This window comes from Sus scrofa, chromosome 13, assembly GCF_054392235.1.
Source record: "Sus scrofa isolate SSC_HxYL_T2T_F1_AM1 chromosome 13, Sscrofa_HxYL_maternal_Yorkshire_Landrace_v2.0, whole genome shotgun sequence".
Lineage (NCBI taxonomy): Eukaryota > Metazoa > Chordata > Mammalia > Artiodactyla > Suidae > Sus > Sus scrofa.
In genome coordinates this window covers 172,992,617-173,016,465 of record NC_139395.1, presented here as the reverse complement: position 1 = coordinate 173,016,465, position 23,849 = coordinate 172,992,617, and the positions used below count along the sequence as shown (strand labels likewise).

Here is a 23,849-nt window from a genome sequence, read left to right as displayed (position 1 = left end):
ATAGATTAGCATTATACATAAACACAATAGATACTGTATTAAAAAATACAAAGAGAGGATCCTAACTTAGAATTTTCCTTACAGAGGTGAACCATTCAGCGATAACTCAGTCTTAAAAAAAACTACATCTCTTTATTGCAGAGTTAATACTTGTTTGAAAAACATAAAATGTAGTATTGATAAAATTGAAGCATGTTGAAAGGATGCAAAGAAAGTTCCTTTAAGAATGAGGGCAACAATGCAACATTCCCATCTCTCTCCCCAAATGAAGTGGAACACTACTTTTGTAAATTAAAATGAGATTTTCATTACGAGTTGAGTTAGATAGAATTATGAAAACAGCCTCTGGTAACATTCATTCCTAGAGATTTTCTGTGTTAAAAATATAGTAAATACCCTATAAAATAATAGGGATTTCATCATGCATTATCCTTTTGTGCTTTAGACTTTACAGTTTCTGCATAAAGCTTGATTTGAATTAAAAACAGCAGGAACACAGCTGCTTAAAGGGATAGTTTTACAAAGAAAATTCAGACTAACATATTTCGGGGTAGAGAAAGAACAAAATAGGTGTCTTGAAATGCTATATCAAATTCTCAATTCCATTTTTAGCTAATATGAATTTACTGATTTAAACAAAATTTTAATCACATAACTTGCAGATATTTAAGGAAATATTATTAGCATGAGTGGCTATATTTAAACGCTTCAGAAGAGATACTCAGCTGTTGCTGAAAAGTTGAAGTTTAAATAAACAAGTAAATATTAGGACTTTTTTCCTCCCAGATTTATATGCTGAAGATAATTTGACCTAATAAGTTAAACTAAGTAGAGATTTATGGAATTAACTCACCAGTAGGAAGAATACACAATAAAAGTAAATATTTTAACAAGTATATTAGTTTTTTGATGTTAATTTTGTTATAAAAGTATCTCAAAACATCATTACAACAATGTGATAAATAATATACAATGATCTCTTAAAATACCATGAAAAGGGAGCCAGCTTCCCCAAAAAATGTTATTCTGTTAATGTCAATATCTTGCTTTTTTAAAATGACTTTGTAAAACCTGATAAATATTCTTAGCAATCTTTCTAATAAACATCTAATACTGCTATTAATTAGATTTTAAACTTTTATACATAGTAAACATAAGAGCTTTAAATGCATGTGACAAATATCATACTGTTTCCAATTATTTTTTGCCATGTTGAAACAGAAGGCACTTTTGAACATGATTGTAGCATCTACCATTTTCCAGGAATTGTGGTCCCACATTCATACCACTGGACGTAATTAATTTGGGTGTGACCGCCAATTTCTCCGAATTGGACAGGTTCCTGGCGAACTGCTCTGAAATAGCCTGAGAGGGAAAATAATTAATTTTAATAGCTGCTATGTTTTATTTTTGTCCTCACTGCTCATAGATTGAAGGGTGTCACCGAATGCCTAAAGTTTATGCTAGGTAGAACAGAGTATTTTAGAAAGTGAATAGCAACAGAGGTACTGCTGTCTTTGCTGAAGTAGTAAGGGCTGGCAATATATCAGGATAGGATGCTGGGCAGTGTTTGAGAGAGAAAGCTGACAAGAGGCAGGACTTGGGAGAGTTTTTGTTTTGTCATTGACCAAGTTCAGTACACACAGTACGTGAAAGTATACTTTGTGTACACAGACTAGTGGTGGGCTCTGAAGAAGTGACCTGGTAAAGATGTGTTATACTAACATGTTAGGAAACAAAAGAAAGGTAGTTCTAAGACTGTTAAATTTCTAAGAATTAAACTTTGGTGAAATCTTTCTTCCTACACTAAATGATTAAAAGCTTTTGCTGTGACTGTAAAATGGAAATAGGTGTAATTTACAGTATATTTTATATCCATTTCCTCTGAGGCAACAGTTTCTACTTCCTGTTAATGAGTACACAGATCTCACTGAGTCATCTTTTACTATGCCTGGTATTTTTAGTACTAGGGAACAAAATGTGTTGCTCAAAAGACTAATCAAATAATTTTAAGTATTTAAATAAACTCTCTTGGTAATTCCTGAGTAATATGGATATTTAACTTATCCTCTCCTACCCTGCCTGGGCAGGGGGGCTAAGTCAGTTTTCAGTCCTTTCAATCCTCATTAAGCAGCTTGGTGCTAATGTGCCTTTAGCGAGTTGCAGTGGTTAGTCATTTCTCAGCAGAACTGTTTTAATTGTGTTTGTTTATAAGGCAAATAATATTTTTTTTCCTTCTATCAAAGTAGTAAAGCTGTCTTTAAAAAACTTTTTTAAAGGAATAAAGAAAACTGTCACACTGTGTGCTCAGTGTGACAAAAACTATAAAGGTAATACATGAATGATTTAAGTTTGGGAAATGCTGCACTTTTATAGCTGACATTGCAAATTTAGGTTTTCCTGAAGTAGAATGCATTTATGTAAATCTGTTTAATTTCCATTGGCTCTAAGGAACAGCAGCTTAAGGAATGGGAGGAAACTTGAGAAACTTCTATTAAAGTCTTTATATTAAGGTCTTTTGTGAAGTCTTTCTAGGCAGATAAAGTTGTGTACTACAGAATTATTTTAAAGTGATTACTTCCTCAGCTTGAATGCTTTTTGGGTTAATTTATGAGAGCCTCCTGGTTATGAGGAGGCTCAGAAAACATACCTTCTTTGGTGGGTAACTGGTCAGAAGAGAGTTGCTGTCCTGTGCGTCCATCTAAAAATGAGTCCACAAACTGGCAGTGATCTTCTCCATGGCCTCTCTGATCTCCTATGTTATAAAATTTTCCTGAAAAAAAAGAAATTAAAAGGTCCATGAAGTGTTACTTTCTTTGATAGAGGCAACTCTGAAATAAATTTTTTTCAGATTTTTATTTTATTACTCAATGAATTTATTACATTTGTAGTTGTACAATGATCATCACAGTCCAATTTCATACGATTTCCATCCCACAACTCAAGCACATCCTCCCACCCCCCAAACTGTCTCCTTTGGAGACCATAAGTTTTTCAAAGTCTGTGAGTCAGCATCTGTTCTGCAAAGAAGTTCAGTCTGTCCTTTTTTCAGATGCCACATGTCAGTGAAAGCATTTGATGTTGGTGTCTCATTGTATGGCTGACTTCACTTAGCATGATAATCTCTAGGTCCATCCATGTTGCTAAAAATGCTGGTATTTCGTTCCTTTTGATGGCTGAGCAATATTCCATTGTGTATATAATATGTACCACCTCTTCTTGATCCACTCCTCTGTCAATGGACATTGAGGTTGTTTCCATGTCTTGGCTATTGAAAATAGTGCTGCACTGAACATTGGAGTACATGTGTCTTCTTGAGTTTTTTGGTTTTCTCTGGGTAGATGCCCAGGAGTGGGACTGCTGGATCAAATGGTAGTTCTATTTTTAGTTTTCTAAGGAATCTCCATACTGCTTTCCACAGTGGTTGCACCAATTTACATTCCCACCAACAGTGTACTAGGGTTCCTTTTTCTCCACACCTTCTCCAGCACTTGTTGTTTGTAGACTTTTTGATGCTGGCCATTCTGGCTGGTGTAAGGTGGTGCCTCATATTGGTGTTCATTTTGCATTTCTCTAATAATGAGTGATGTTGAACATCTTTTCATGTGTTTTTTTGCCATCTGTATGTCTTTTTTGGAGAACTGTCTGTTTAGATCTGCCCATTTTTGGATGGGGTTGTTTTTTTGGTATTGATCTGTAGGAGGTGTTTATAAATTTTGGAGATGAATCCCTTGTCAGTTGATTCATTTGCAAAGATTTTCTCCCATTCTGTGGGTTGTCTTTTCGTTTTGTTTAGGGTTTCCTTTGCTGTGCAGAAACTTAAGTTTGATTAGGTCCCATTTGTTTATTTTTGTTTTTACTGTCATTACTCTAAGAGGTGGATCTGAGAATATGTTGCTGTGGTTTAGGTCAGAGAGTGTTTGGCCTACGTTTTCCTCTAAGAGTTTTATAGTGTCTGGTCTTATATCTAGGTCTTTAATCCATTTGGGGTTTATTTTTGTGTATGGTGTTAAGGAGTGTAATAATTTCATTCTTTTACATGTGGCCGTGAAATAATGAAGTTGTTTGAAATAATCTGTTTTCACTGTTCTTGTACCCCCACCCCCTGCCCACCCGCCTCCTTTCACTCTGGTTCAAGCTATCGCTTCAGTCAGTGTTCCTTGACTGAACTATGGAGTGGACACCCAGCTGGCACTTCTGCTTTCACCTTGTATTTCCCTGTTCTTCCTCCCTTCCCCAAATCTCTCCAGCAGTCTTCTGTTATACTCAGAATAAAACCTGGATTCCTTACCTGGTTTTCAAGCTTCACCTGCCTGATCTCCCCCTTACTCAACCTCAGCCATGTTAGTGGAGCAAGCAAGGCATTTTCTGCCGCAGGCCTTTGTGTTTCTTTCCTTTTACCTCTGGTGGTTTCTCCTTCCATTTTTGCTTCCTTGGTTCCTTCTCATGATTTTCTTCTCAGCACAAGTGGTACCTTTCAAAGGAGGCTTTTGCTAACCATTCTAACTAAAGGCATTTTCATTTAGCCATTTTCTGTCGATTTTCACTGCATTCAGTCATTTCCTCTCATCCTTTTTTTTTCCTTCAAAGCACTATATGAAATTCTTATTTACATGTTTGTTTTCTGTCTCTCCCCATTAGATTGTAAGCTACAAAGAGCAGGAATGTCTTACTTCCTGTCTTGCCCCCAATACCTAGAACAGTTTCCCAACAAAGCAGGCAATAGTTGTTGAATGATTGAACAAATGCCTGCCTTTCTATGCTGGGGTAAGTCTTACTTATTTAAAATTTTTACTGTATGAATATGGAAGAGAAAATGATAACCCACTGAGTCTGGGGTAAGGAGTTATAGCCCTTCTGCCTCAGTGTTTTTATTTTTGTTTTTACATTTTTTGGCCACACCCATGGCATGTAGAAGTTCCCAGGCCAGGGATCAAACCCACACCACAGCTGTTACTAGAGCCGCAGCAATGACAACACTGGATCCTTAACCTACTGACCACAAGAGCCCTGACTCGATGTTTTAATCTTGCTCTTGTCTCTGACAAACTTAAAATCTTAAATATGTGATTTTATAATAACCATGACTGATTTTTATTACCAGGAGGTTTTTTATCCTTGGTTGGCTATTTACCTTGGATGTGGCTTGTTTTTCTGCGTTCAAGTTTGCCATGATGGCATTGTTTCAAATTGCATTTTCATTATTTACTTTCTAACAGCATATTTCAAATTGTGGATTCCAGTAACATCTTTCTCAAAAAAATGCCAAAACTTGTATTTATGTCACACATTATTTACAGGTGTCCATAGGAAAGGCCAATTTACAGAAGTGTGCAAAGTGTTCCCTGAAGGACAAGGCTCAAAACAACTGTGGCCCAGCTTACCTGTGAGGGAATCACTCAGATAAATCTTGTATCTGAGAGAGTTGCACAGCTGCACCCCTACAAACTTTTTATACCAGGTCCTTTTGACATACTGTTTGCCCTTACATTCTGAGTAAGAGTCTGAATTAAAGGGTCTCTCAGTCCAGATGGCATCTCTTCCTGCTGCATAAAGAAAGCACATGGTTTGAGTTTAGTATCTGACTTTGCGTAATGAAGTGTCTTAAAAACTTTTTAGTAAGTAGTTTGAAGAGTTCATTGTCAACTTGCTGATACCTGGTTTCCTCCAGTGCTAAGTATTAGAGCCCCAAATATAGGAGTTTAAACACATAAACGACTAATTAAATTTATCAATACTGAGGTAAATCTTGGAGCAGTATGTGTCAGTATTGAATAGACTCTGCAGTGCTACATGTAGAGAGCATCCTTTTAAGAACAAATTTAGATTTTTTTTTCAGCATATTATACAATTTAAACAGTTGCTTTAATGTGACTTGTTATTAAAAGTGGAAATGAGGGTGCTGTATCTTGACTTCATTATTAAACAAAGTTAGAGTTGATCTGTTACATGAATGAAAGCAGATTCCAAAATGTTAACCTTGTTCCTGGAACATCATGGGCTCTCAATGTTGAATGTTTTAGGTAAGCATTCACACCAGATTGATATTCTAAGAAGGCTAAATGGACTAAAATGAAATCATGACTGAAATTCTACCATACCTGGTTAGTTGAATCCTTGCAAGAAGAAGGATATAGTTGTGTTCTTAAGATAGGTACTTACCAGAAACTGGCTCACTCACTCTTGGGTCAGCTGAGAAGAAATAGCAAACACAAGAGTCAGAAGTTATTAGGTAAGGCCCAGTGTTCTACGGTACAATAAAGAAGATGGGTGCTTATACTTGCTAAGTATCCTGAAAAACAGTGCACTCTTGTTAAAGTTCAAATTTGAAACTTGTGTATTTTGTTTTGGGAATTGTTCTCCATTGGAGAATCTCCTGTGTCTCGTACTCAGCTGTATCTTCTATATGTGACTTGAGTAGTCTATTGCTGTTCTAGACTTTACTTTCATTTGAAAAACTTCCATCTTTTAGTTTCCTAAAGAACTGTTAATGGTAAAATCACCAAGATCCCATGAACTGCAGTTAGTGTAAAAATTACACACTAATGCTGTAAGTACAGATGTATCTCATTAAGGAATTGGAGCTTAGGCCAAATTAGAAAATTTCGCAGCTGTTTATCATAAAAAATATGAAATGAATTCCCTTTCTGGATATTGCAGCACAGTATGTCTGATATTCTAGGCAGGGAGGAGCATTCATTCACTATTTTTGAGAGATTGACTATGTGCTTTTTTCTTTTAAACTGATAGGCCTTTTTTTTTTTTTTTTTTTTTTTTTTCTTTTTGCTATTTCTTTGGGCCACTCCTGCGGCATATGGAGGTTCCCAGGCTAGGGGTCGAATCGGAGCTGTAGCCACCGGCCTACGCCAGAGCCACAGCAGCTCAGGATCCGAGCCGCGTCTGCAACCTACACCACAGCTCATGGCAACGCCGGATCGTTAACCCACTGAGCAAGGGCAGGGACCGAACCTTCAACCTCATGGTTCCTAGTCGGATTCGTTAACCACTGCGCCACGACGGGAACTCCTGCCTTTTTTTCTGACATGAAGATAAGTGAGGAAGAACCTAAGTGGTGTTTCCTTAAAGGTACCTTTGTTAGTTTGCTTTTTCAAATGATTTTTTTTTTTTTTTTTGAAATTCAAGAAATGCTTTACCCAGTGTTTAGCTGGGTTCCTAACAAGCTGTGTGAAGCCTTTTGGTGCTTTATATCCTTGCTAAGATATAATCACTGTTGATATGGTTACCTGATTCAGTACTGAAGGCCACTGTGTTGCTGGCTGGGCCTTCACCAAGTGGGTTTTTGGGTTTCACCTGGAATTCATAGCTGTGTAGGAGAAAAAAACCAAATGTATTATTCAGGGGTAGGAAACATTTTCTTGTCATACTGATGTTCCTTCTGATTCTGTTTTGAAATCATCTTAATGGTGAATGGACATGTATTCTAGAAGCAGCTTCAAGAAAGAAAAAAGTCTTTAATTTTACTTTCCAAACTGCTTATCTAATTGTTTTCTAGAAGAAAAGGATTAAGTTAATTTTTTAAAAGACAGTTGTCTTTTAAAAACTCCTAACATCTAAAATGGTAATAAATACGTATCAATAATTACCATAAATGTCAGTGAACCTAATGCTTCAATCGAAAGACAGAGTGGCAGATTGGGTTAAGAAAAAAAAAAAAAGCCTACAATATACTTCCTGTAAGATACCCCCTAATTTAGGGCAAAGAAAATAGATTGAAACTGTGAGGGGATGGGAAAAAATTTCATGCAAAAGGAAAAGACAAAGTGGGAGTTGCAGTACTCATCAGATGAAATAAATTTTAAAAGTCACAAAGATGAAGGGCATTATATAATGATAAAAACAATACAAGAGGAATTTATACTTGTCAGCACTCAAAGACACAAATACTAACAAAGAGAGAAGTTGACAGAGTACAATAGACTTTAACACCCCACTGACATAAATGGACAAATCTTCCAGATAGAAAATTTAAAAGGTAGCAGATACGCTAAATGATAAAATGGAACACTTGGACTTGATAGTTTCAGAACATTACATGTAAACATGGCCCCCCCAACACACACATTGTTTTTAATTGCACATGAATATTCCCCAGGTTGACCACACACTAGGGAACAAAACCAGCCTCAACAAACCTGAGTATAGAAATTATCTCAAGCATCTTTTCTGACCACAATGGTATGAAACTGGAAATCAGTCACAGAAAAAGAGAGTAAAACAATTACATAGAGACTCAACAGTATGCTACTGAAAAACCAGTGGATCAGTGATGAAATCACAAGAGGAAATTAAATACCTTGACATAAATGACACAACACAACCATACAAAAGCAGTTCTTAGGGGGAAGTTCATAGTGACATAAGCCTTCCTCAACAAGAAAAATCTCAAACAGCCTGACCCGCCACTTAAGAGAATTAGAAAAAAAACAAACAAAACCTAAGGTCAGCAAAAGGAGGGAAATACAATAAATATCAGAAAGGAAATAAAATAGAAAAGAATAGGAAAAAGCCAATGAAACTAAGAGCTGGTTCTTTCAAAGATAAAATTGACAAATTTCTGGCCAGGCTCATCAAGAAGAAAAGTGAGAATTTATACAGTAAATGAGAAAGGAGATTAACAACTGATACTGCAGAAATAGAAAAAACCCATAAAGGGATACTATGACAATTAATATGCCAACAAATCTGACAACCTAGAAAAAATTGACGGGTTTCTAGAAACATAACAGTCTATCAACTGAAGAACAACTGACCAAATCATTAGAAGTGAAGTAGAATCTAATTTAAAAACTCAAAAGTCCAGGACCAGATGGCTTCCTAGGTGGATTTTACCAAACATACAAAAACCTTAGAATGATGCTTAAATTCTTCCAAAAGATTGAGGAGGAGGGAACACTCTTAAAAGACAGTCTATGAAGCTACAATTACCCTAATACCAAAACCAGACAAAGACCACCAAAAAAGAAAGTTACAGGCCAATCAATATCTTTGATGAATATAGATGCAAACATTCTCAAGTTATTAGCCAACCAAATCCAACAATACATAAAACAGATCATACACTGTGACCAAGTGGTATTTACCCCAAGTTCAAAAAGATGGTTCAGCATTGGCAAATCAATTGATATCATAACCACATTAACTAAATAAAAGACAAAAACCACATGATCACCTCAGTAGATGCAGAAAAAGCATTTGACAAAATACAACATCCATTCATGATAAAAACTCTTACCAAAGTGGGTATAGACAGAACATAACATAATAAAAGCTATTTATGACAAAGCCACAGCCAATATAATACATAATAGTGAAAAGCTGAATAAAATCTGGAACAAGGATGCCCACTTTTTTTTTTTTTTTTTTTTTTTGTCTTTTTGCCTTTTCTAGGGCCGCTCCTGTGGCATATGGAGGTTCCCGGGCTAAGGGTCTAAATGGAGCTGTAGCTACTGGCCTATGCCAGAGCCACAGCAACGTGGGATCTGAGCCGCATTTGCGACCTACACCACAGCTCACGGCCATGCCGGATACTTAACCCACCGAACAAGGCCAGGGATCGAACCTGCAGCCTCGTGGTTCCTAGTCGGATTTGTTAACCACTGCACCACAGCAGGAACTCCCAAGGATGCCCACTCTTATTTCTTCTATTCAATGTAGTATTGAAAGTCCTAGCCACAGCAATCAGACAAGAAATAAAAGGTATACAAATTGGGAGGGGAGAGGTAAAAATTATCATTATATGCAGATGACTTGATAATATGTATAGGAAACCTTAAAAACTCCAAATAAAAACTATTAGAACTGATAAACGAATTTAGCAAGGTAGCAGGATACAAGATTAACATACAGAAATAAGTTTATTTACACTAGCAATGAAATACCAGAAAGGAAATGCAAAAAAAAAAAACTTTTAAAAGCACAACCCCAAAATAAAATACTTAGGAATAAACATGACCAAGGAGGTGAAAGATGTATATGATGAGAATATAAAATAGTAAGGAAACTGAAGATGATTCAAAGAAATGGAAAGATATCCCATGCTCTTGGCTTGGAAAAAGTAATGTTATTAAAATGGTCATACTAAAAAAAAACAAAAACCAAAAAAACAAAACAAAAAAAACTGAAAAAAAATGTCTGTCCTACCCAAAGCAGTCTACAGATTCAATGCAATCCCTATCAAATTAACCATGACATTTTTCAAAGAAGTAGAACAAATAATCTTAAAATTTATATGGAGCAGTGAAAGACCCAGAATTGCCAAAGAAAAAGAACAAAGCAGGCAATAGTACAAAGCTATAGTAAATAAAATGGCATGGTCCTGGCACAAGATGGATCAATGGAACAGAAAACAAAGCCCAGAAATAAACCCACACATCTGTGGTTAATCTTTGACTAGGCAAGAATATACAATGGGGGAAAGATAGTCACTTTAGTAAGTGGTTCTGGGAAAGTTAGCTGCATGTAAATCAATGAAATTAGAACACATCCTCATACCATACAGAAAAATAAATTCAAAATGGATTAAAGACTTAAATATAAGATATGATACCATAAAACTCTTAGAAGGGCTCATAGGCAAAACATTCTTTGACATAAATCTTACCAATGTTTTCTTAGGTCAGCCTCCCAAGGTAATGGAAATAAAAACATAAATAAACAAACAGGACCTGATTAAAGTTGCAAGCTTCTGCACAGCAAAGGAAACCACAAACAATGAAAAGACAACAGAGAATGGGAGAAAATATTTGCAAATGTTGTGACCACCAAAGGCTTAATTTCCAAAATAAACAATTCATACAACTCAACAACAAAAAAACAACCCAACTGGAAAATGGGCATTAGACCTAAATAGACATTTCTCCAAAGAAGTACAGATGACCAATAGGCACATGAAAAGTTGCTCAACATTGCTAATTATTAGAGAAATACAAATCAAAACTACAGCAAAGTACCATCTCGTGCCAGTCAGAATGGCCATCATTAAAAAGTCTACAAATAAAAATGCTAGGAAGGGTGTAGAGAAAAGGGAACCATCCTACACTGTTGGTAGGAATGTAAATTAGTGCAGCCTCTATGGAAAACAGTATGGAAGTTCTTCAGAAAACTAGAAATGGAATTACCATGAGATCCAGCATTCCCACTCCTGGACATATATCCAGACAAACTAGAATTCAAAAAAGATGCACATGCCCCTATGTTCATAGCAACACTATTCACAACAGCCAAGACATGGAACCAACCTAAAATGTCCATTGACAGATGACTGGATAAAGAAGATGTGGTACATATATGGAAAGGAATACTGCTTAGCCATAAAAAAGAACAAAATAATGCCATCCGTAGCAACATGGATGGAACTGGGATTATCATACTAAATCAGCAAGAGAAAGATCCTGTATGATATCACTTATATGTGGAATGCAAAATATGATACAAGTAAACTTTGAAACAGAAACAGACTCACAGACATAGAGAATAGACTTGTGGTTGCCAAGGGGGAGGGAGTTGAGGGAGGGATGGAGTGTGAGGTTGGGTTTAGGAGATGTAAGCTATTATATGTAGAATGGATAAATGACAAGATCTCACTGTATAGCACAGGGAACTATATTCAATAGTCTATGATAAACCATATAGAAAAGAATATTAAAAAAATAATATAAAAAATCCCCAAAAAACTCCAAATTAATAGAAGTAACTGGGCAGATTGGTAATGCACACACAGGAAAGAGGTATGTGGAGGACCCATTCTAATTCCAGTAACCAGGAACCTAAATTCCCTTTGAAAGTTTCAGCTATTTCCTAGTAGCAGAGAATTGCAAAAATTCCTTTTTATTCTTTATTATCCCAATCCTGGGTCTAGCCTCAGATGCAGGCAATGTTCCTTATTGTGGGGTTTGAACTATCAGTCAGAATCACATGACAGTGTTGCAGTGGGGTAAGTTTGTTTAAAATGCAGATTTCTAGCTTCATTCCAGTTAATGAATTCATATTTGAGGGTTTCCAGGTAGGTATTTTTATAATAAGTTCCTGAGGTGAATCCTGCGCCCACTGACATTTGAGAACTACTAGACTTAGCCATGAAACTATTTTGTTGCAGGAGTTGCTGGTTATATCTCCTGGAATTCAGGTCTTCTGTGGATTATGGGAAGCCACACGAGTAGGGACATGGTAGTATCACCTCATGAAGAGCATGGGCACAAAGTCACTTCTCTTCCTCTATAAACTGGATTCATATGGGCCGGGCCCTTAATCCTTTACATTAAAAAAAAAACCCAAAAAACAAAAAACATAAAATAACCATATCCCTTGTAGTTATATTTGATTCTATCCTTAAGAGTTGTGCACTAAATTGCTATGCAGTATTTGACAAGTTTCACCCATAGAATATTCAAGCAGAGCAAATTCTTTTAAATTCAAACAGTGAAGCTATTTCCTGTTTGCCTAAAACTAAGATTTCCTTTCAGTAGCACCCTTACTGGGAAAGTAATTTTGAATGTAAAACTAGCTTAAGTCAGCTAATAGAACTGTGAGTCTCAAAATTATAAAATACTTTTGGGAGATAATTCCCCTTTTGGGGAAGTTTGTAGTTGAATAAGAATATAGAACACACATAAAATGTTTTATAAAAAAGTGAAAAACAGGATGACAGCCCTCAATTTAATATGGAGGATACCAAGTAAGCAATAATGGAGACCTTTCTGGGGGTCAAGGAGTCAGATTTTTTAATACTGACATACTACATTACAACACACCTGGAATTTATAAGGAAGACAGATTGTAGCATTACAATGGCAACCAATTTTGAGTTCTTTCTATGTATTAGATACTACATATAAAAAGTAATACAACACACACAAACCCCAAGAGATAGGTATAATCTTATTTTTTCAGTTAAGAACAATGAGGCTCTTAAGCATTGAACTCTTATTGTCTTTGCTTTTCCAAACTTTCAAACTTTGTGATATGGGGATTAAAACATGCAAGGTTTTTATAGTGAAAGGCCAAATATCAAAGCATTTTGTAAACTAATCAACTGATAGAAAGTGCTATTATCCTTTGCAATAAGAGATTGCTGATATATGACCACTCATGTTGCTTATTTAAATAAATTGCACATACATGGTGTGTTTTGGCATAAAATTATTTCCCACAGATTGATTTCAATTTCAGGGGCCTGATGATTTTATATTAAGAAAAAGTCACCCCACTCTGGTGAACTAAAAGTGGAAAAAAGAAATCATAGGAATCTGGACTTTGATTCAATGGACAATGCATTCCACATTCCAGGCTATTGCCAAAGAGTCCTGTGCTTTGGCCCAAGTCTGATTGCCGAGATTATCACCATATCTTTTTATTTCACAGCTATTTACAACTTAGCTGTATTTGTAGCATGGCCACAAATACTGATACGCTACTTTTTTTGGCCACCATTTTATGATACATGACAAGTTCTGAAGAAATCACTTCAAACTAAGTTTAATTAATAGTATCAGAACTAAACAGGGCATATTTTTTGGTTAATTAAACAAAAAATATATAAACAGAATATATTTTAAAAACAAAAATCTTTCCCAAAAGCACATTTTATCACAAGATTTATGACTGTATAGGTAAAAGAGAGTAATGTCTCAGAGAAGATATTGATTATACATAGGAAATAAGCGTAGGATTTTATCTATGCAACAATTCCATAGAAGACAAGAGAGTTATTTAAAACAGAAAGTATAGAATAAATAAAACTTTAAATAGAATGTTTGGAAGATAAGGACATTTTACAAGTACTAGAAAAAAAAGATTAAAAATGAGAGAAATAAGGAAATTAGCATATTATTTTGGGGAATACAATACTTAGCTAGTAGGTTCCAGAATAGAGATGAGGGGGAAAGTAGGGTCAAAAATTATCCCAGAAAGTTTTAAAGTAATTTTCTGAAAGGCAAGTTTCTACAAAAATTCAGAGTCCTGAAGACAACATCTTAAAAATTTCTGAGAAGAAAATTAGGTCCATCCAAAGGATCCAGAATCAAAATGACCTATGACATCTTGGCAGCTCTGGAAGTTAGAAAACAACAGAACAATGCTTTCAAGAGTTCATTTTATCCTAGAATCTGTGTTTAGGATATATAGTAAACAGTATCAGAGTAAAACAACAATGTTTTCAGACACATAAGGACTTCCATAACCTTTCTTAAAGACGTGTTTTTCAAGAAATGCCAGAAAGTAAGGGAGTAAAGAAGAAAGACATAGGTTGTAGGAATTAGGGGGATTTAATATAGGAGAGAGACAAAACATGATGGTGATGGGCTCCAAGAGAGGTAGCCATAAACAAATGAATACATATAACAAATAGATGACTTGATTATCTGACCAATTTGGAGAAATGGTCAAGCTTAGAAATATGGATTTAATTAAGAGAAGAAATAACTAAAATAATTGAAAATGAGGGTGGGTCAACTGAGATGGTGACATAAGGGGCTCCTGAGTACTCCTCCTGCCATAGACAGATTGAATGTACAGCTGCATATACAGCAGCCTTCCTCCTCCAGCTTAGAATGGAGGGCACAGGCAAAAATGCCTATCCTCCTTATCTTTTCCTGAAAAAGTTTAATCTGCACACTTTCTTTTTTCTATTTCTCTATTTTTTTTTTTAGGGCCGTACCTGTACCATATGGAAGTTCCCAGGATGGGTTAAATCAGAGCTGCAGATGCTGGCCTACACTATAGCCACAGGAATGCCAAATCTGAGCCATGTCTGTAACCTACACCACAGTTCATGGCAATGCTGGATCCTTAACCCACTGAGAGAGGCCAGGGATTGAACCCACATCCTCATGGATACCAGTCAGGTTCATTACTGATGAGCCTCAATGGGAACTCCCTATCTGCAAACCTTAAAAGCTGACACCAGAGGGTGAGACTTCTGGCTTTAGCACATATATGGGGCAGGCTGTGACCCTCCTCAGAGACAGGAAATTTGGCATACACCTTCCCTACCCTCTCTCTCCAGTGTGCTTCAACAATAAAACCAAGTCACTAGTATATCCCTGGAAGGAGATTGTATGAATGGCTGACACCTCAGCTGTTGTAGCTGCTACCCAAGGGAAGGGGTTCCATATTGCCTGTCTCTGAGATCCAATGGGACCTGTGTTCACAAGTTCCAGAGGACTAACAACCAAAGAAGCAGTTTGTAATGGGCCCAGCAGGCAAAAATAGCCATCTCCTAGTGTCTCCCTGGAAGGGGCTTAACCGCATTATTTCCCAGCTGCTACCTATGGCCAGCCCACTCTAGTTGTTGATTGTGACTCTTCCCTTTGGGAAACTGATAAGTTTTGACACACCCTTACTACTAGGCACCACTAGAATTAAGAAAGTTGCCTGGACAATCTTAGAGATTTGAGAAACATGTAGATCAGGCAGGGCTGATTGAAGGGGTTAATATCCCACTTGAGACCATTCTATTAAGACTTGGAGAGGTGGCTTTTTGAAAAATCTAATGTGCAGAAATTACAGAGAATTGAGGAAAATTAAGAAACAGGAATATGTTCCAAAAAAAAAAAAAGAGTATGAAAAATCTCCAGAAACATATCTTAATGAAATGGTCATAACAGACAGTTCAAAATAACAGCCACTAAGATACTTACTGAGGGCAGGAGAACAATGCATAAACAAAGTGAGAATTTCAACAAAGGGGTAAAAAAAAATAATAAGTGCCCAAGAATATAATAATTGACCTGAAAAATTCATTAGAGGAGTTCAATATCAGATCAGATTAAGTGGAAGAAAGGGTCAGTGGGTGTGAAGATGGGGTAATGAAATTAATCCAGTCAGAAGAGTGACTAAAAAGATAGCTTAAGGGATAATGGGTACCATCAAATGGACCAAGAACATTATGAGTTCAGAAGAGTTAGAGAGAAAGAAAAGGAGTGGAAAGCTTATTCAAAGAAATAAGGCACGGAGTTCCCGTCGTGGTGCAGTGGTTAACGAATCCGACTAGGAACCATGAGGTTGCGGGTTGGATCCCTGCCCTTGCTCAGTGGGTTAACGATCCGGCGTTGCCGTGAGCTGTGGTGTAGGTTGCAGACGCGGCTCGGATCCCGCGTTGCTGTGGCTCTGGTGTAGGCCGGTGGCTACAGCTCCGATTCAGCCCTTAGCCTGGAAACCTCCATATGCCGCGGGAGCGGCCCAAGAAATAGCAGCAACAACAACAACAACAAAAAAAAGACCAAAAAAAAAAAAAAAAAAAAAAAGAAATAAGGCTGAAAATTTTCCTAACCTTGAGAAAGAGACATCCAGATCCAGGAAGGCCAGAAAGTTCCAAGTAGAATCCAAAGAGCTCTATACCATGAGACCCACTTTAATTATAAGAGACACATATTAATGATAATTTAGTTATCAAAAAAGACTCCTACATATAGCATAGGAAACTATGTCCAATCTCTTAGGGTAGACCATGATGGTAGCTAATATAAGCAAAGGAATATGTGTGTGCATGTGTGTGTATAAAACTGGCTTACTTTCTGAATAGCAGAAGTTGGCACAACATTGGAAATCAAACTATACTTTAATAAGAAAATGTTAAAAAAGTTAAGAACAAGGAGAGAATCTTAAAAGCAGCAAGTAAAAAAACAACTTGTTATGTAGAGGGGAACTCCCATAATAACATCAACAGATTTTTCAGCAGAAACTTTCAGATCAGAAGGTAGAGGCATGATATATTCAAAGTGCTGAAATAAAAAAAATTATCAGAAAAATTTCTCTTTGGAATTGAAGAGGAGATAAGAGTTTCCAAGACAAAAGTTGATGAGTTCATCCTGCTACCTTAGCCTTACAAGAAGTGTTTCAAATCAAAACCACTCTGAGGTACCACCTTACACCAGCCAGAATGGCCAGCATCAAATAGTCTACAAACAATAAGCGCTGGAGAGGGTGTGGAGAAAAAGGAACACTAGTACACTGTTGGTGGAATTGTAAATTGGTGCAACCACTGTGGAAAGCAGTATGGAGATGCATCAGAAAACTAAACATAGAACTACCATTTGATCCAGCAATCCCACTCCTGGCCATCTACCCAGAGAAAACCATGGCTCACAAAGACTCATGTACTCCAATGTTGATTGCAGCACTATTTACAATAGCCAAGACATGGAAACAACCTCAATGTCCATCGACAGAGAAGTGGATCCAGAAGAGGTAGTACATATACACAATGGAATATTACTCAGCCATCAAAAGGAACGAAATACCAGCATTTTTTGCAACATGGATGGACCTAGAGATTATCATGCTAAGTGAAGTCAGCCATACAATGAGACACCAACATCAAATGCTTTCACTGACATGTGGAATCTGAAAAAAGGACAGACTGAACTTCTTTGCAGAACAGATGCTTACTCACAGACATTGAAAAACTTACGGTCTCCGGAGGAGACAGTTTGGGGGGTGGGGGGATGTGCTTGGGCTGTGGGATGGAAATCCTGTGAAATCAGATTGTTATGATCATTATACAACTACAGATGTGATAAATTCATTTGAGTAATAAAAAAATGGAAAAAAAAAAGTTCTTCAAACAGAAACAAGAGAGTACTAATTAGGAAGAGGAAAACATGAAAGTGTAAAACTCAGTGGTAAAAAGTAAATATACAGTTACATTCAGAATACTCTAATATTGAAATTGTGGTGGGAAAATTACTTGTAACTCTTATATGAAAGTTAAAATGCAAAAATATTACAGTCAATACAACTACAATAATTTGTTAATGGATATACAGTGTAAAATGTAAATCATGACAAAAACGGAGAGAAGAATATAAAAAAGTAGAGTTTTGTATTTGTTTGAATCTGTTATCAGTTTAAATTGATGTTATATGAAGCTTGAATTAAACGTCACGGGAACCATTAAGTAATAACCAATAGTAGATAAACACACAAAAAAGAGAAGAGAATCACAGCCTAACACTACAAAAATTATCAAATCAAAAAGGAAGAGAGTACTAGAGGAAGAAAGGAACAAAGGAATTACAAAACCACCAAAAAATAATGAACAAAAGAGCAATAATAAGTCTATACTTACCAATAATTATTTTAAATGTAAATGGACCAAATTCTCCAGTTAAAAGACATATAGTAGCTGAATGGATTAAGAAAAAAAAAAGACCCATCTAATGCTTCCTATATGATACTGACTTCAGTTTTAAGGACACACATAAACTGAATGATAAAGGGATGCAAAAGATATTCTATGCAAATGGAAACCAAAAGAGAGCAGGTATACCTATTTTTATAAAAGACAAAATTGACTTTAACCCAAAGACTGTGATAAGAGACAAAGAACGTCATTATATAATGATAAAGTGGTCATATAATTGAGAGAATGTAAATAACATTTATAAATATTTATGTACCCAACATAGAAGGACCTAAGTATTAATAGATCTACTGGAGAAATAGACAGCATTACAATAATAGCAGGGGACTTCAATGCCACACTTTCAACAATGTATAAATCATCTATAAAGAAAATTAGTATGGAAACATTATACTTAACCTACATATTATAGCTGATGGACCTAATGAACACATACAGAACATTCTATCCAACAGCAACAAAATACACTTTCTTCTCAAGTGAACATGGAACATTCCTCAGGATAGGTCGTATGTTGGGCTGCAAAACAAGTCTTCATAAATTTTAGAAAATTGAAATCACATAAAATATATTTTCTAAACCACAATGGTAAGAAAATAGAAATCAATTAAAAGAAGAAATTGGAAAAGTCACAAATATGTGGAGATTAAACAAACATGCTACTGAACAACAAATGGGTCAAAGAAAAAAATCAAGAATTATCGAAAGAATATTCTTAAACCAAATGAAAATGGAAAGATTACACACAATTTATAGAATGCCTCAAAAGCAATTCTAACAGGGAAATTAATAGTAATAAATGCTTATATTTAGAAAAAGAATTATATCAAATAAACAACCTAACTTTACATAAGGAACAAGAAAAGAAAGAATAAGCTAAACCCAAAATTAGTTTAAGGAAGGAAGGAACAAATATTAGAGTGGAAGTCAAATAAATAGGGACCAGAAAAACAATATAAAAGATCAACAAAGCGAAGAGCTATTTTTTTCATGAAGATAAACAAAGCTGACAAATAGCTAGAGTTACTAAGAAAAGTGGGAGAAATAAAATAAAAAACAAAAGAATAAATACTGATACTGCAGAAATACAAAGGATCATAAGAGATTAGTATGAATAATTGTACCTGCAAAATTGGATAGCCTAGAAGAAATGTATAAAATTCTTAGAAACATATAACCTACCAAGATTAAATCATGAAGAAATATACAATTTGAATAGATCAATTACTAGGAAGGAGATTGAGTCAGTAATCAAAAACTTCCCAACAATCAAACAAAAAAGCTCAGGACCAGATGGTTTTACTAGTGAATTCCAGCAAACATTTAAAGAAGAATTAACACCCATCCTTCTCAAACTCTTTCAATAAATAGAAGGGAGGGCACTTCCAAACTCATTATATTGAGTTTATTTTATATTATTTTATATTATATTTATATTATGGGCCAGCATTACCAAGATACCAAAGCCAGACAAGGACACTGCAAGAAAAGAAAATTATAGTCCGATATTCCTGATGAAACATAGATGCAAAAATCCTCAACAAAACATTGACACACTGAGTTCAATAATACAGTAAAAGATCATAAGCCATGATCAAGTAGGATTCATTCTGAGGATGTGAAGATGGTTCAAGAACCACAAATCAATCAACGTGATATACCACATTAACAAAATGAGGGATAAAAATCTATATGATCTATATGATTTCAATATATGTAGAAAAAGCATTTGACAAAATTCAACATTCTTTCATGATAAAAACTCAACAAACTGGGTACAGAGGGAACATACCTCAACATAATAAAGGCTTATATGAGAAGCCCACAGCTAACATCATGCTCAATGATGAAATGCTGAAAACTTTTCCTCTAAAATCAGGAACAAGAGAAGGACCCCTACTTTCACCACTTTTCAACATAGCACTGGAAGTCCTAGGCGGAGCAAGTAGTCAAGAGAAAAAATAAAAGACACAGAAATTGGAAAGGAAGAAATAAAATTGTTCAATTTGCAGATGGTGATGTATTATATATAGAAAACCCTAAAACACTGCACCAAAAAGCTGCTAGCTAGACTAAAGCATTTGATATATTTGTAGGATATAAGATTGATATATAGGAGTTCCCGTCGTGGCGCAGTGGTTAACGAATCCGACTAGGAACCATGAGGTTGAGGGTTAGGTCCCTGCCCTTGCTCAGTGGGTTAACGATCCGGCGTTGCCATGAGTTGTGGTGTAGGTTGCAGACGCGGCTCGGATCCCGCGTTGCTGTGGCTCTGGCGTAGGCCGGTGGCTACAGCTCCGATTCAACCCCTAGCCTGGGAACCTCCATATGCCGTGGGAGCGGCCCAAGAAATAGCAACAACAACAACAACAACAAAAAAAGACAAAAAAAAAAAAAAAAGATTGATATATAGAAATCTGTTGTTTTTCTATACACCAAAAACAATCAGAAAGAGAAATTAAGGAAACGATCTCATTTATAATAGACTCAAAAACAATAAAATCTTAGGAGTAATTTTATTGAAGGAGATAAAAGATATAAACATTGAAAAATTTAAGATATTAATAAAAGAAATTGAATAAGACACAAAAAATGAAATATAGTCCATATTCATGGACTGAAAGGATTAACATTGTTAAATTTTTTATATACCCCAAGTGATCCAGAGTTTCAGTGCAATCCATATCAAAACCCATATCAAAATGGTGTTTGGTTTTTTTTTTTTACAGAAATAGAAAAAAAAATCCTAACTCATATGGAATCACAAAAGACCCTAAGTTACCAAAGTTTGAGGCCTCAAATGTCCTGATTTCAAACTACATTACAGGGAATTCTCTTGTGGTGCAGTGAGTTAAGGATCTGGCCTTGTCACTGCAGTGGCTTGGGTTGCTGCTGTACTGCAGGTTTGATTCCTGGCCCAAGAATTTTCACACGCTGTGGGTGTAGCCAAAACCAAACCAAAACAAAAACACCAAACTATATTACAAAGCTACAATAATAAAAACAGTATGGTACGGAAATAAAAAAGATTCATACATCAACGGAACAGAGTAGAAAACCTATACATAAACCTACATATATATGGTCAATTAATTTATGACAAACAAGCCAAGGATACACAATGGGGAAAGGATAGTTCCTTGTTGGTGTTGGGAAAATTGGGTAGCTACATGCAAAAAAATGAAACTGGATCCTTATACTGTACATAAAAATCAACTCAAAATGGTTTAAAAACTTGAACACAAAACCTGAAATCATAAAATTCTCCAAAGAAAACACAGGGGGAAACCTCCTTGATACCAGTTTTGGCAATGAGTTTTGGATCTGACTCCAAAAGCAAAGGTAACAAAAGCAAAAATAAACAAATAGAACAATCTCAAATTGAAAATCTTCTGCACAACAAAGAAAACCATCAATGAAATAAAAAGGCAACCTATAGAATGGGAGAAAATATTTGCCAATCATATATCTAATAAGTGGTTAATATCCAAAATATATAAGGAACTCATACAACTCAATAGTACCTGAGGATCCAAGGTACTATTGTACCATAGTGACTATAGTTGCTAACATTTAATTATTTAATTTAAATTTGCCAAGAAGTTATAGTTTAAATGTTCTCACCAATTAAAAAGTAGTAAATAAATGAGGTAATGTATACATTAATTAATTCAAAGGGAGTCCTTTCATAACATGTATATATATCAAATCATCACATTGTAGGCTTTATCTTACAATTTTATTTACAATAAAGCTGAAAAAAGAACAAAATTATTGAAAATGGTCGCTTTTGGCAAGCAGAATTTAGGATTAAAAATTAGTTGCTTTGTAGCCTTTGAGTTTTAAAACCATATGGATGTTCTTCTGATAAAAATGAAAATTAAATTTAACAAGCTATTTTTGGAGTTCCTGTTATGGCTCAGTGGGTTAAAAACCCAACATTGTGTCTGTGGGGATGCAGATTCTATCCCTGGTCTTGCTCCGTGGGTTAAGGATCTGCCATTGCTATGAGCTGTCGTGTAGGTTGCAAATGTGGCTCAGATCCTGTATTGCTGTGGCTGTGACATAGGCTGGCAGCTGCAGCTCCGATTCAACCCCTGGCCTGGGAACTTCCATATGCCACAGGAACAGCCATTAAAAATACACACACACATACATATATACATACATAAATACATACATACATACATAAAGAGAGAGAGCTATTTCTAAGACATATTTCATCAAAGTAACTAAGTGGAGTACAGCCCAGGTGAAAGCTATGGTAAAGTCTTTGGGTCTCCTAGAGGATAAGCCAAATGAATAATGGCCCTGGCAGAAGCTGCGCATGGTTCTCCCAGGCAGGTGTGGATCCAAACAAAAACAATTTTCCCAGCTGCCCCATCAAAAGGCATTATGGTGCTGTGGTTAAGGTCATGGATTCTGGAGTTGGAAAGGATTGACCACAGCTGTCAAAGAATGAATTTTTTTTAAGGTGCTTCTATTCTTGGGGAATTTGACAAATACTTCCATAGACCTCCCAAGGCAAAACTCTTCTATGTTCACATGCTTGCTTTTGTGTTTGTAAAGGTTATAGACAGGGCATCTGTGGTTCATGGGCAAACCTGGAGGAGATGGGAAGCTCCAACCTGTAGGATAGACCTTCAGCCTGAGACTAACCTCAGCCTAAGGGCAGACACCCTGTCATCTCCCTGCCTCCCCTTCCTTTGTTCCTCTCTAGAAAAATTTTCCTCTATTTTTGCCCATAACATAGAGCTGAATTATAGTTTATCTTATGTGGTAAACTTCACAAAACTTCAGAAACCTCAAGCAACCTGATTTTATATAAAAAGGCCACCCTGTAGCTCTTTGTGGGTTTGAAGTGTTTGGTTACCTGATTTGACCCCTAGTGTCATCTTGCAAATATTTGGGCCCCATTCAGGTTGGGTTTCAGCCATGGGTAGAGGAGAGGAAGAATGGAATAAGACAATAAACGTAGGGGCAGTGGAAGGGGAAACAGAAATCAAATCAATCAGTTCTCCAAGAACACTGCAGGATGATGGAAAGCATTTCTGGATCCCTGGCACAACACTGTGCTGGCTGGGAAGACAGATGAGAAGCAAACGGCAGAGCTGCAGGGACACTTAAAGGATAAAATAATCTTAAATTAGACATAAGGAAGAAGAGCAGAACAGCAGCAGGCATCAGAGAGCATTAACTAGCTGCCCAGGCAGTCCTTAGGGTCATTTCTTGTATCTTCCATTTCTGTGTGGGACACACAAATCCCAGATCTGGGCTGCACTCTAATTCTGTACTGGTGCTATGAGTATCTCTCTTGCCGCCCCCCCCCGCCCCCCCCCCCTGTCCAGCTACTAGGAAATTCAAAGTGAAACGAAGAATATGAAAATGAAAAGAATATAGTGAAGAATTGTTCTCTTTAGAGACTAGTAGAATTTTGCGCTCCTAGCTATTCTTTTGCCCAATGAAAAGTTGCAAGCCATGGAGGTCCCTGGATTCATGAGGATGCAGGTTCAATCCCTGGCCTTGCTCAGTGGGTTAAGGATCCAGCATTGCCATGAGCTGTGGTATAGGTCACAGAAGCGGTTCGAATCTGGCATTGCTGTGGCTGGGCGTAGGCTGGCAGATGTAGCTCAGACTCGACTCCTAGCCTGGGAACTTCCATATGCTGCGAGTGTGGTCCTAAAAAGAA

At 36.3% G+C, this 23,849-nt stretch overlaps 1 protein-coding gene across 50 annotated transcripts in view; it reads right to left on the bottom strand.

Annotated features, from left to right (window-relative positions):
* Positions 1-112: 112 nt before the first annotated feature.
* ABI3BP (ABI family member 3 binding protein) overlaps positions 113-23,849 on the bottom strand; it is a 277,985-nt gene continuing 254,248 nt past the window's right edge. For all 50 annotated transcript variants that reach the window (XM_084991540.1, XM_084991569.1, XM_084991544.1 and 47 more), the window contains 5 exons: positions 7,245-7,324; positions 6,163-6,192; positions 5,385-5,546; positions 2,651-2,773; positions 113-1,365 (listed from right to left, as the gene is read on the bottom strand). In XM_084991540.1, the coding sequence (XP_084847666.1) occupies positions 1,250-1,365; positions 2,651-2,773; positions 5,385-5,546; positions 6,163-6,192; positions 7,245-7,324 (511 nt within the window). In that variant the 3' untranslated portion in view covers positions 113-1,249. The remainder of the gene's footprint in view (positions 1,366-2,650; positions 2,774-5,384; positions 5,547-6,162; positions 6,193-7,244; positions 7,325-23,849) is intronic.